The sequence below is a fragment of the Wyeomyia smithii genome, chromosome 2, assembly GCF_029784165.1.
Source record: "Wyeomyia smithii strain HCP4-BCI-WySm-NY-G18 chromosome 2, ASM2978416v1, whole genome shotgun sequence".
In the NCBI taxonomy this organism is placed as follows: Eukaryota; Metazoa; Arthropoda; class Insecta; order Diptera; family Culicidae; genus Wyeomyia; species Wyeomyia smithii.
In genome coordinates this window covers 114605310-114617475 of record NC_073695.1, presented here as the reverse complement: position 1 = coordinate 114617475, position 12166 = coordinate 114605310, and the positions used below count along the sequence as shown (strand labels likewise).

The 12166-nt window shown below is 37.5% G+C and overlaps 1 protein-coding gene across 2 annotated transcripts in view; it reads left to right on the top strand.

Moving 5' to 3' along the window:
* Positions 1 to 12166, top strand: part of LOC129721094 (uncharacterized) — a 162052-nt gene extending 149886 nt beyond the window's left edge. For both annotated transcript variants that reach the window (XM_055673226.1, XM_055673227.1), the window contains 4 exons: positions 8255 to 8338; positions 9615 to 9753; positions 10138 to 10338; positions 10624 to 12166. In XM_055673226.1, the coding sequence (XP_055529201.1) occupies positions 8255 to 8338; positions 9615 to 9753; positions 10138 to 10338; positions 10624 to 10694 (495 nt within the window). In that variant the 3' untranslated portion in view covers positions 10695 to 12166. The remainder of the gene's footprint in view (positions 1 to 8254; positions 8339 to 9614; positions 9754 to 10137; positions 10339 to 10623) is intronic.

Below are 12166 nucleotides of genomic sequence, written 5' to 3'. Positions count from 1 at the left end.
AAAAAAAAATAAACAGAATTTAATAGAACTAGAACATCTTTCATTTACCGTCGGCATTGTTGAAATCAGTCCAGTGGATGCAGCGAAATAATACCCAATGAGTTTCGTTACACATTTACAAATACAGATAAATTCGGAATTTTCGCAGTCTTTCGAGTAGATATCGAAATTCACACGTTTTTTAAGGCAGATCGGATCGGATTGTTTTCATTGTTTTGCTGTTTTCGTTAGGTAGACGCGGTAGATACATAAGATCTGGGTTTTATCCAAGATAGTAGAAGGTTGTATCTAAGACACGACCGCATAACTGAAGTAGAACACGCACACCTTTCGACAAACAATTTTGTTGATTTATAGCTTGTGGAGCTGCTATTCAACGGAAAGAACTCCAGCTTAATAAGCTGTTATATAATACAATCGTTCGTTGGGATGGTACTAACAAATGCTTTGTTGAGAGTCTTTCATACATGAGTCATAAAATATCTGTTCGAATCAAGTAACTCTTCATTGAATAGCCAACATGGAATCTGATTAATGCAACTCGAATTTGATAAACAACGCAACTTATGAAAATTTTTCAACAGCCCTATTTGCGAACAAACATCGCGAATAAACGCTTTTATATTATTAATGCTGGCAACACGTTCGCTGGAGAAGTTGATAAACTCATTCAAAAACTTTATCGCAGGTTGCATATTTATTATTGTGCCTTATAGGTGGGTATTAACGATGCTTTTAATTGGCTTTTTTAGTGGTGGCTAATTCAAGAATAACGTTGATTTTTGCTATCAATAGTATACTCATAGTAATAGTAAAACTCTCCCAGCTAGTCTCGAGATACGATACTGGTCTAACAAGCCAGTCGTCGTAGGTTCGAGTCCTGGCTCGGAAGAGACTGTTAGAGTCAGTAGGATCGTAGCGCCAGCCCCGTAATTGTCCTCTACACTAAACAGTTGGCATCGAACTCTGTGTATAATAAAACAGAAGATCGAGTTCCGATATGGTATGTAGCACCAAGGCTTTGCTTAGTATACACACGTAATACTCATTAATTGATCGATTTGAAAGCGAGTGATCATCCTTAAAAAGCTTAATTTATTACAAAGCTACAAATCAATCGAATACTGCCTTTTTTCCTGTTTACTTCGAGATAGAACAGCTCGGATATTCTGAAAAACATTTCCCTGGGCAAAGAGTGACGCTGGCGTTAGCCGCCTTAGCTCAGGCTTTGCGTCTTCTTCTACATTTACCACCCACGTCGCAGAAACGTAATCACGAGAAACACGAGTAATAAATGTGAACTAGAACCGATTTTCAAATAAACATCTTAATCGAGTTTAAATCAGTAGACGAATGAATGATGATGTGATGAAATAAACTCGTGCGTGCTGTCTTAAATACCTACGGAGAGGACTAACACGACAAATGGGCGGGGCTTCGCACATGGTATTATGGAAGAAAGTAGAAAAATGGTTGGGCTGCGTTGCGCGCTGTTTTTTTTAAGGTATAAAGACGAACGTTGGCGTGTGGTGCTTCAGTTTTCCGTCAACTGTTCAACCGTTAACAAAATTGTCATTAGGATGGCATCGAAGATACAAGCAGGCCACGGACAAGCGGCAGAGCAGCCAAGTTTAGCCTTCCGTACTATCGCTGTTACCAGGAGAGCTAGCCAAGTAGACTGGATCCGAAGCTAAAGCTATTAAGAAATACACTAGCTTAAAGTGAATTGTTTCGTTCCTCTTGCCAAGTACAAATTACAGTTGGCCTTTCTTAAGGCCTTAAACACGATATTGAAGCAATGCTGATCTTTCTTACTTTGCAAGTTATGTAATATCCAGTTCTACATTTATTTCACGCGATTAAAAAGTGACGCTAAAACGCGGTCGTCTGTTAACTGTCGAGCTAGTTTGAATTATGTTTGAAATTTTCTTGTTGTTGTGTTGTACAAATAAACAGCTAGATTAATACAACTACACAACTCGGAAAAATTGTTTGATAAATAAGTTGAAAAAATACCATGTGTATTACAACACTCATGGGCGTAGCCAGAATTTCAAGCTCTTCAAAATTTTAGAAGTAAAAAAAACGTACACTAAGGTCGCTTTTTACGCGGTTGTTTTTGCGTGGGCTTTTTTTATGTGGATTCCGGAATTTACGCGGTTTTTTTACGTGGATTTCCGAAATTTACGCGTTTTTTTACGTGGATTCCAGAATTTACGCGTTATTTTACGCGGCGCGTATCCCCGCGTAGGAAGCGACTTTAGTGTGTTTTGAAAAATTGTTACATTAAAGCAACCAGTGAAAAGTTGTCAGAGTGATAATCAGAGTGGAAATTTTGATTATTCTTTGTCCAACCTCGAATATGAATAGATGTTCTTTAGTAAAAACTCCTAAGTTCATTTAAACCTCTGGACATATTATTTTGGCGACGAGGATCTCAAGAATCCACGAACATGGCAGAAGATAGAGTTGATCAGCAGCCGCAACCGGGAATTCAAGATATGATTCACAAGATGGCCCACATTTTACAGCGGATAGCGGTCCAGCAGCAGCAGCGTCAGTATCAAACCCCGGAGCAGATTTTGGAGTCCCTCTCTTCGAACATCATCGAATTTGTCTTCGACGAAGAAAACGAAATTACGTTCGGACGTTGTTGTTTAGCCGCTACCAGGACCTCTTCGAGAACGATGCAGACCAGCTGAATGATGCGGCGAAGATACGTTTACTTTTCCGGAAGCTGGACACCCATTCGCACAGCCGCTATCGCAACTTCAACCCGTCAAAGCTTCCCAAGGACGTGAAGATTGAAGACACAGTCAAGATTCTCAATAAAATCTTCGGGCATCAAACGTCAAACGTTCCGGAAGCGGTTCATGTGTCTTTTCACGATTGTTGTTGAAAAAGCACTCAACCGCTGTTCAAATATTGTTGACCTCAGCCAGGTTTTTATCCGACGTAATGTACTGAACGAGCGTTCAATCGTGTATGTTTCCTTGGTAGAGCAAGTGAAATTTTAACTGCTTTCTCAGTCGCAGGGAAGAAAGAACGGGCTTTAGCTAGCAGGTCTATAAGATCCAACTCTTCCAAGTTCTTACGGTCTGCTCTCATGCTGCTGCAATGTTAATACAAAACTTCCACCTCTCCAACAAAATTGTCAACTTCATGAAAAATTACGAAATTTTTGATTTTGCGCTTGAACTCTTCCAACGACATGCGTATTACGTTAGCGGGTTGCAGCAAGGACAACGCGTAGGCAGGTGCACTATCTTCATCGAACCGTGTTTCCAGTGTGGTTACAAGCGAATCAAGGTAAGGAATTGTCACAGCTCGGTTCCAAAACTCCAAACTAGTTGATGCAGGCGGATTTGCCCGGTACTTTTGCCGCTGCAATATTCTTGGTGAATCATCTGAAAAACCTTTGCAATTCCACGCAACATAGCGCAAGCATTTCAATCAATTATTTTTTATCTGGCTAATACTTTACACAGATGGGCTAAAGATGTCGTTTTGTGCTATTAGAGTTATTGGAAACAAAATTCTGCACCAATGTCAACATTTAGGGGGGGGGCATCACCCCCCCCCCCCCCTGCCCCCCTCTGGCTACGCCTATGACAACACTCCGTCACTTTAGTCACAAAGTCAGACCCCTCTCTAGATTTTTTTGCAAATTTTAATACTAAAAACATAACTTGTATCATAAATGAACCATGCAATCATGGAAGCTAATAGTAACAATAAAGACTACAAAAGGATGCCCACAGGGAGGGGTTCTCTCGACCCTGCTGTGGTCATGTGCTGTGGTTGATGAACTATTGACACAACTAGAATCACAGGGCTATGAAGTAATTGGTTTTGCGGACGATATAGTAGTTATTGTTCGTGTAAAATACGAGCACGTAATCAGAGATAGACTCCAACATGCTTTAAATTTAACTACAATGTGGTGCAAAAAGGAGGGGCTATCGATAAATCCAAAGAAAACCATTGTATTATGTTTACACGCAGGAAAAAAAATTCTGAATTTATGGTTTAATGAAACGAAAATAGAACTTTCTTCAAAAGTTAACTACTTAGGAGTAACTCACTAACAACGCGGAGCAATTTCAGTTCAATGGGCTGGCGAAAATTCGCCCGAACACCACAAAGAGGAAGAGAGGTTGAGAGAAAGGCAAAGAAAACCGAACAGCGAGTTAGAAGTTGACCTCGGTAGAGTGAGGATCGTTGTTGCCTGCTCCGCTTGGATGTCGGAACCGAAACACGACCGTACACGAGTTCCGATAAAAAAACGCGACGTGTGTATCCCTAAAAACTAATAGAACCACTGGATTACAAAGGGATCCGCACGACCGCTGGTTTACAAAGGAAAGTTCCCAACCCGAAGACTTTTTATTCCACCTGCCGCTGGATTTGATTTGTGGGGCGTAATTTACCATCAACGACAGGTGAAACGGCAGCAAAAGCGGTTGGAGCCGAAGGATTTCGGCCGGCAGCTGGACGTCGAAGAATAAAGGAGTACAAGTTAGAAGAATCATACTGTTCTTGGCGGAAGTGCTGGTGACCAGCGTCACACGTTTTCGACGGTGAGAAACGAACGTTCTGGAGGAGAAGGCCCGAAGAGGTCCGATGGACCCCACTCTTCGAGGCCCAAACTGATGGGTTTCCCCCTCGTCTACAAGCACGGTGGATAGGGCGAAAGATACGTTGTGCAACGAGGCGACGGCCATTGTACAATAGCGCTATTAATCACGGTTAATCTGTTGCAGGTATGTCATTCCGGGTCACTCTCCCTCTCTCTCGCATGCACGTCCCGGTCTTCAGTTCCTGACGGCCGCACTGGAGTTCCTGCTCTCAAAATGGAACTGAAGAAGTGGGAAAAATCAATGATAGAAAACACCTGGAAAAACAACAAAACAGCTCGACAATCTAAAAGATTTACCCAAAACACGGGCCACTGCCCAAGTAAATATTACTTTAAACAGATAGGTAAATAACAACATGATGCCTGTCGCTTTTGTAACCTAGATAGAGAAACCTCGGAACATTTACTATATGATTGCGAAGCACTTCTTAAGGGGAGGCAATTCTTTGATAAATACTTCTTAATACCGTTAGATATTTGGATGACTTCTCCCAATAAAGCAGTGAACTTTATTCGTTCAGGAATACCGTATTGGGACGAGGCCTATATTCAGCAAGCGGAAACCAATGAACCAAATAATAATAATACGACACCCTGATGAGGCTTGCCCTAAATCGGGGCCCGCCACAAAAGGCCAAATCCCTGGTCACAGTGGAAAATGTACCCAACAGGTATGAAAAAAAATCTTTGATGAACAAGAAAAGACAAGAAAGTAATAAAATTGACCCTACACAGACAAAACAGTGATAAAAAAAAAAAAACAATTAGAAATAATCCAATTTTTCTTAGTTTCATATTTGCTACGAAGCATGACTTGGCCCCCCACCGTCCCTCTTGTCACATTTCGTCACAAAACTGCTACTCGGTGTTAAACTCATATCACATTATCTTGAAAATAACACGAGCAGTGTGTTGCCAAAACGCGTACTCCCAAACATTAGACGAATTACAGAATGGCATTACCCCCAAACTGTCCTGGATTCCGTCCAATCGGACCCTACAATGAGGCACGAACTTCGTCAAAATCCATTTCCCGAATATTCATTAATTTTATCTGACTTTTTGATTTTCATTCAGATTCACAGGCGGATTGATTGAAAACACTGCTCTTTAATATTTTTCGAAAAAAATTTGGCGTTTTCGGATCTTGCTCTCTCTCTCACTGGGGACGCTGGAAGATAGCAATTGGGGTTTTTTTGTTTGTTTTCTCACAAAAAATCCTGAAAAGCAGATGTTCTGGTGGCAATTACAATTCGCATATCGATGATAGTTTCAAATTCCGTGTGAGGTGGTTAAGCGGTATTTCGCCTACCCATCTTTTTATTTTCTGGTTTCTACTTTAGTAAAAGTTTTTGCATTGCGGATGTCGATGTATATGTGTGGGTATGTGGGAGGAAGTGCTTGCTATTAGGTTGATAGAAATGTAAGAATCGTGTGATTTTCAACTGCTTATAACTTTTTGGTTTCCATTCCTCCATCTCAAATCATCTTTAGTTGTGACAAAAGTTGATGACTTTTCATTCATTTGAAACTATTGATATTTAAACATTTTGTACATAACGTTGAACAAAAGAGCAGTCAGTATTCACGACATATGTTGCCGAAAGTTTTCTTTCTTTTGAATCATACTACATTTCACACCGGACAATGAAAATTAATATGAAATTGCACTAACACCAGTTATCAGTGAGTAACGTTGGTGAAAATATTATTTCTTGAAATTATCAATAAATGATTTACTTAAGGTATCCTTCTTCATCACTGTTCCTTTCACTGTTTTTTGTGTATAATAAAAATAAATATACAAATTCGTATACGTGACACTCGATGAGTTTACTCGAATGTCCGAAAGTAAAAAGCACCGGCACCATTTTTTATCCATTGGTATATATTGACATAACGGAAATTGTTATTGCGACCCAGATTTACTCTTTTCGCTTTTCTGCATAAATGGTACCGTGCTATATCGAAACCCGTACAGTATCGAAATCCGTACACCGTGATGTTTTTCTTAAGTTTTAAGCATTATAAAAATGAAAATTCATATGATGATTACATGTACAATTTACATGTAACTATCATATGAATTTTTATTTTTATAATGCTTAAAACTGAAAAAACATCAAGGTGTACGGATTTCGATCCAGCACGGTATACTGCCTATAATCGCGTAAGAGTTTTATGTTGATGACACCTGAAAAATAATGCAATTAAAAGTAGCATACACTTATTACTTTTTAGTGTTACATATATATGAAAACTTCTCCAAGTCAATTCTCGAAAGGGAACATACTTAAATGACGTAGCATTTTTTTCATGATTTTCAAGCCCCCCCTCCCCCCTCGTAGCATTTGGTCACAAAACCTAAACCCCCCCTGAAAAAAAAACGTAGCATTCGATTAACCCCCCCCCTCCCAGCTTCTGAAGAAACGTACAGAAATACGTGCAGTCAGGGTTTTTACGCGGTTTTTTAGACGCGGAATTTTTACGAGGTTTTTTTACGCGGAATTTTTAATTAACGTGGTTTTTTACGCGGATTTTTTAATTAACGTGGTTTTTTACGCGGATTTTTTAATTAACGCGGTTTTTTTACGCGATACCGCGCTAATTCAACAACTTTTTCGCGAATTTTCGAATTAACGTGGGTTTGGAACCAGAAACGTTTAAGTGTTTATCTAGTAGAAGACTTAGTCGAAAAAATACCCACCGCCGTCCGAAAGATCCGGAATGACCGTCAAAGAGGACAATTTTAAATACTGGTTCTAGAGCGTCTCGGGTTTTTTCTAAGCCCTTCTTGCTGGTTCACTTTACGCGGATTTTTTAATAACGCGGTTTTTACGCAGATTTTTTAATTCGCGCGTTTTTTTACGTGGATCTTCGAATTAACGCGGGTTTTTACGAGGTACATAAACAAAACCTTACTGTAGTATCATACATACAAAAAATACTTGAAAAAAAAAAACCGTGTCTAATTCAATTTATTTACAACTTATAGACTGCATCTTCTGCTTCGAAGGGCTTATGTTTTGGTACAAGGAGTAAAGGTGTTTAAACAACTTAGTATGATCTATGTCTGCAGAGAGCACAGAAACTATTCCGGAAATGAAACGAGTATCTTGTAATTTTCACTATTAAAAGCCACAAAAAAGCAACGATTTTTGTATTCAAAACAGATTGTGTGTTTGGAAATCCAAGTGATTGTTTATGTAGCAGAGCTATTAGAAGATTTCAGAATGCCATAGATGAAAACATTTCGACAGATCTCGCTGCAATACTTTGTGCAATGTTTTAGTGTATTTTTAGAATACATTTTTCCTGCAAAAGAATCAGTTTTTGAAAAAAAAAATTCTACGTCGATTTTACTACAACCCCCCCTCCCCCCTTGTCACAGCTTGTCACAAAATGATGATATCCCCCCTCCCACCATAAATGCTACGTCATTTAAGTATGGTCCCAAAGATAATTTCTGGAAAAGCATTCTAGCTACCATTCCATGTTACATAAATGTTATCTGCAAAATTCTGATTGCTAGAATATTCAAATTTTTCGCTATTATAAGTGTAGGTACTAAAACCAAAGGATAATTTATAGCTATCTTCTTTTTCCTACCTCCAGATTTATTGCCTGCTCTGCGTGATATCCCAGTATCAGGAATACAGGGCCGGCCGAGGAGCAGCGGAGAATTGTTCTTTCACAAGTGTAAGTACACAAGTTTACCACAAAAGATCAAAATAATGGTCGCAGTGGTCCCAAATCTTACAAAAAAAAGTACACATGTTGAACTTTTATGTAAATTTGTCAAAAAGAGAAATTTTGCAAAAAAATAATATATGCTAAATTCCAAAACTTTAAAAATTTGCAGGTAACTTGATCCATTACTGTTCTCAGTCCATGCATTTCTCTCATGGAACATTAATTCTCAATTAAAAACTATAAATAAAACTTATAGTCTAGCAGTCTAAATCCATGACACAAAGTCCTCTTAGTCTACTTATGTTTTCACTTACAATAGAGCCCCTTGATTTAATAGCTTTAAATTTAATGAATATTCGGTCAATAACATTCAAATTTCAATAATTTCAATCTCATACCTTGGAAAACAGATTCGTTGCACTGCTCTATTCAGCTGCTACAAAACTCGATAAAGTTTTTCGTTCAATATCGAACCATATTTCACAGTGACTACTTAACAATACTTAAACTTTTAATAGTTGAAATACATATAAAAATAAAAATTCCAACTGAATGTATTGCCATCTGTCACTTCGATGAAGGTAGAAATCAATTTTGATCAACAACAAAAAAATCATATTGAAAATGATTAATTATTTCGTCTTGATTGATAAAAAAAGAAATACTTTAAAAAGCTGCATATATTTTTTATTAAATTCCCAAACACTATAGAACTTTGAAATTGAAGAACTGTGAAATTAAGGAAATTTGTAGAGTCTGTCCAAGCATTAAGAATTTCTATTTTGAACTATCTGTCAGTTTAGAAAAAATATTATAACTCTGTGATTTCTATGATATGAACAGATTTTACAAATCTTCAAAAATTTATTAAAAAATTTTAGATTCGTAAAGTCTGTAAGCTCCGTTAAACTTGAAAAACTGAAAACATGACGAATCATGTAAATTATTAAATGACTTAAACCTATTTCTTTTTATGGCACAATAAAATAAGAAAATATAACATATAGCTTTATAATCAATTCTGTAAGCTTTAATTTCTACTAAAAGCAGCTAAGTATCCTTTAAATTAAAAAAAAATGGAAACAGAAATCCTTTTTTTCAATCTCTGGAACACAATGTCCAGACAGGCAGGTTATGCATTCCAATTAGTACCCATTTATGGTAATTGTCTGTTATAATCACCCATTTGTGGCAATGGCTTTACTCTTTCATGGCTATTGTAGCTCTGTTTATCGTTGATTGTACTCTTCCATTACTATTGTTGCTCTGTTTATCTTCACAGTCTCTCAACATCCAGTATAGTCCGCCAGCTGCTACTTGTCTACCCCAGGGGAAATCCATCCGAAGTCCGGTAATGTGTCCCCACACAAATTGTACTTTAATTCCGGAAGAAACTCAGACGAATGGTGCGATTCACAGCAGTAAGTAGAGGAAGTGTAACATTTATTACCAGTAAAGCAATTTTTAACGACCGTTCGGTTGTCGTAAATGTCATATAGGAAACGTTTTACGTTGGTTCCGAAAATTGCGATATCGGTTTTGATAATTCGTTCTACCTTCTCGAGAGGTGTTTGAACCATTCAAAATAACAATATACAAGAGCTCTGTTCAAAAATATTCTGAAGCTTTCTATGGTTGGCATGTTCGACAGCTTATATAGGATTAAACCCACGCTTCTCAAATATATAAACATATTCTTGACATACTTCTGTGTGTCTTATACACTCCAATACAGAACGTTATCACTTGAGTTATTTTCAATCTGTCATCTTGACTGTGTGTATGTTTTTTTTTTCTTTCCGAAGCTATAACGGTGGCTCCACCATTGAATTCACCCCCGGACTTTTGCCGGCAAAATTCTCTGCTACTGAAGAAACAGGTCAAATTCAACAACGGCGAGAAAACGAAAGTATGCTGCAGTGGGGTCATTCATCCAGAAAATGTTCTGCCTAAGGAGGCCTGCAGGAGAAGCAACGGTCACATATTGCCGATTGAAACGCTTCCCGGTATGTAGTTTTTTCTTTCTTCCGCATGACTCGAAAAGTCTGTTCCTGACAGCCGATTAGAGGTTGATTTCATTTCAGTTTTGCTCATTGACGTTCTGTAACACATTTAATCGTTTGACTACACAAAAGAAATCTTTTACTGAATAAAAAAAAATCGTACAATCTTTGTACATGTTAAATTCATAAATAATACATACACAAACATTAGATTTATGTGACGCAGATTACCCGCCTGTTGTTCTAAAATTTTTAATATTTTTACCATTTTTTCTATCTGATTCACAGAATATGGAGAGGGGACCCGAACCTGGAAAGAACGGAAGACGGTAAAGCACTATAATACTCATGGAAAGTAGAAGAAATGACTCTTGGCTCCACAGGATATAATAGGATCGCAACGTTCGTAAGACTTCCCCGCACGAGAAATTTTAATCTCCCAAGCCTGTGCGTTCTGTACAATACAGCGATGAAAAGAACACATTTATCTTTGAATCGCATTATTCCTCCAAATGGATTATCCAGTCCTTTCTAAACATAGGTTTACACTCTGTTTAGTAACTTCTTGTATTTAAAAGTTTTCTCTCGAATGCCGAAGATTTCATCTTAAACAGGAAATAAACTGATTCCTCCTTAGAACTACTGCCACTATTTATATTCCATATCCTTTTCCCTACTCTATGCTCTACTGTTTTATAATACGCAAATATACGAATATAGTATGGTAAGATACACTCTTTGATCATGATTCGCCCTTTCTCCTTAACATCTACCCTTTATCTTGATCTAACCTTGATCACCGTGTGAAGCTTAATTCCCAATTAAGGTAAAATTAATTAGGTATATATAAAAAATAACGAAGAGCCTATTCAGCGAAAAAATATTGAAAATACTTGTAGGCGCATTTTAGGTAAGCATTGCAGATTTATATTTTACACTCAGATTCACAATTAGTGAAGAAGCTATGTATGCCAGTTTTTGTTCTATCTATATGACAAACCCACAACCAGTCAGTGCTGTACTATAATATATAATTACGGAAAGAAGTTATATAACCGCTTCTAAGCGACACATTCGAGTTAAATTGGCTATTGTCTATGAAAGCAAACATGACAAACCACTTGACACCCGGCATGTAGTATCAGATAGGTATCAATTATGCACGCCACTATATATAGATGTGTTTCTGCTGTATTTTCACCGAAACCGGATTTTCGATTCGATAAACAACAGACAACATCTTTGAAAAACAAACATTAATTACGATCCGCTTAGAGAATTTTTCCCATTTGCGTTTTTCGAAGCACCCTTTTTAACGTTGATTGTGAAGATTGGGTAATTTGAAGTTTGGATAATTAAAAGGTTGAAACGATTATATTATAATAAATTCGAATAAATCAACTGATATTTTTCCAAAGCTAGGTTAGAATATACCTAATTCAACTCTGCAATTCATTCTAACATCTAAGTGCAATTGCGCTTGAACACAGGAACTTTGTCAAGTCACGATATTGGATCAATTATAAAACTGAAAAAGGGATCAGGTATTGAACATAAGCATTTTCGTATAAGGTTATACGATACGAACACACAGAGAGCGATTAAACTGAATAATGTGAATGTGATTGTTGCAACAGAATGAAGCAACTAGGATTAAAGCTACTCCTACAAAAAATACTATCTGAAGTCGAATCAAGTGTATTGTTTGTCGACATTAGAAGTTGAAGCACGAACCAAATTTTAGTTATCTTTTAAAGTGTGATATCAGTGTCAAATCAAAAAAGTTAGATCATAAGAGTTAGAACGGTTGGAGTCAAAATATATTTGTATA